Source organism: Mirounga leonina, unplaced genomic scaffold (genome assembly GCF_011800145.1).
Source record: "Mirounga leonina isolate KUSES-001 unplaced genomic scaffold, KU_Mleo_1.0 Mir_129, whole genome shotgun sequence".
NCBI classification, from domain to species: domain Eukaryota; kingdom Metazoa; phylum Chordata; class Mammalia; order Carnivora; family Phocidae; genus Mirounga; species Mirounga leonina.
In genome coordinates, this window is record NW_023270323.1 from 81,234,049 (window position 1) to 81,236,059 (window position 2,011).

Genomic DNA, 2,011 nt, shown 5'->3' on the forward strand with positions numbered 1-2,011 from the left:
CGGGCCTTGGTTCCCGACTCCGCCCCGGGCCCCTGGGATGTGCCGCATGCTCGCAGGGCCTCCCCGCGCAACCACGAACCACCCGCGGGATCGGCGTGTCGCGTGGGAGGTGTCCGTCTGCGCAGGCGCGGGTCTGGGCGCCGCAGGTGCAAGCGCCTTGCGCCGGCGTCGGCGGGAAGCTGCGTGCGGGGAGCCCGGTCCTGATTCCCGGCGCAGGCTGTCGGCCGGACGCCAGACCCACCCCCCTGCCCTCCAGACCTCCCCAGGCGGCACCCGCCTCGGCCCGGGCTCGGACCCCGGCTCCGCAGGCCTGCCCACCGGCCTCCCACCTCCGCCCCGCCCCAGGCCCCGCCCCTCCAAGCCCCGCCCCAGAAGGCCCCGCCCGGGCCCCGCCCCCCGGCTGCTCGGCCCCCGCCCCCGAGCGCGCGCCTGCGCAGTGGCGGCGGGCGCAGTCGGAAGCCCGGCGCGGACCGCGGGGTCGCCGGGGAGGCGGAGGTCCCTCTCGCCCGCAGCGCGGACCCGGCTCTCGCCCGCCGCCGGGGCTCGGGCCGCCCGGGCAGGGATGGCGGCGGCGGCCGAGCCCCGGGCCCGTGCCTGGCTCGGCGGTAGCTCGCCGCGCCCGGGCAGCCCGGCCTCCAGCCCCGAGCTAGGCGGCAGAGGCCGCGCGCGGCCGGGGCCGGGGCCGGGGCCGGGGCCGGGCCCGGGGTCTGGTCCGGAGCGGGCGGGCGCCAGGCCCCCAGGCCCCGCCGCGTCTGGCCACAGCTTCCGGAAGGTGACGCTCACCAAGCCCACCTTCTGCCACCTCTGCTCCGACTTCATCTGGGGGTTGGCCGGCTTCCTGTGCGACGGTGAGCGCCCGCGACCCCATCACAGACCCAGCCCCTGGCCCAGAATGGGCTCCTCACCTCTGACCTCTGCACTCCCAGCAATGGCCTCCTCAGGACAGAACGGCCTGCCCCACGGGGCAGGAGTGTGCTGGCCTCGGACCCTCTCCAGGGAGGTGATAAGGACTGGCTCTTCCAGGGGCTTGGGGGCACCAGGTGGCTTCCCCCGGGACTGTGGGCCGCAGGAAAAAACTGCTCCCTGTGCTCCCTCACTGGGGTTGGGATTCAATGGCGGAAGAGCACTGTGGGCGGCGTGGGGCAGGTGCAGTGACTGGGGGATGAGTCCAGCCCACCCTGAGCAGGTGGTCCTTGTCTGGGCTCCTCAGTCCAGCAGCTGGGGCAGCAAGGGGCAGCAGTGTGGTCAGGCAGGGCTGGTCTGGGCCACTGGTTCCTGTACCCTAGTGCTGGGCCTTTTTTGCCCTGCATGCACACTGCTGCCCACAGGGCCAAGTGCGGCGTGCCCCAACAGGGCTCCCAACTAGCTGCCAAGCTGGCTGGCCGGGCGGGGAGGCCTTGCCTCCTCTGGCTCATTGGACATCGAGGGTGCAGGCTTCCAAGGTCTGCTCTCTTGTAGTCTGCTCCCTCTGGCAGGACAGGTGGGTGGGCCCTGGGGACCAGAGCTGCCCAGGGATGTGGAAGGTGGCATGTGGGGAGCCTTTTTTCCACTTGGGGAGACAGGCTTTTGTCTCTGGGGACAGAGGGACCACTTAACGCCAAAGTTCACAGAGAAGGCTTGACCAGGTCTGGGTGGAGGAGGCTGGGCCCTTCATGCAGGATGCCTTCTGCCAAAAAAAAAATGGCATGCTTGATCTGACTCCCTAGTGCTGCACCAGGTGGCCTGGGGGGAGTCACCCCTAGATTCTCTCATATCAGAAACACTGCCCTTTCTTACCGCCTCCCATGCCAAGAGGCTCACCTGAGCAGGGAGAAGTGCTTGTGCAGGCTGAGTCAGCTTTAGGCCTGAGGCTAGACCCAGGATCCCCGCACAGGTGAGAGGTGGTGAAGGCAAGGCTCCAGGTCTGAGGCTGGACCCAGGATCCCCGCACAGGTGAGGGGTGGTGAAGGCAGGGCTCCAGGTCTGAGGCTGGACCCAGGATCCCCGCACAGGTGAGGGGTGGTGAAGGCAG

The 2,011-nt window shown here is 70.4% G+C and overlaps 1 protein-coding gene across 2 annotated transcripts in view; it reads left to right on the top strand.

Moving 5' to 3' along the window:
* The first annotated feature begins 452 nt into the window (after positions 1-452).
* DGKQ (diacylglycerol kinase theta) overlaps positions 453-2,011 on the top strand; it is a 16,641-nt gene continuing 15,082 nt past the window's right edge. For both annotated transcript variants that reach the window (XR_004679327.1, XM_035005509.1), the window contains exon 1: positions 453-848. Coding sequence is in view for 1 of the 2 variants with exons in the window: in XM_035005509.1 (XP_034861400.1) it covers positions 563-848 (286 nt within the window). In the remaining variant the exon portion in view is untranslated. The remainder of the gene's footprint in view (positions 849-2,011) is intronic.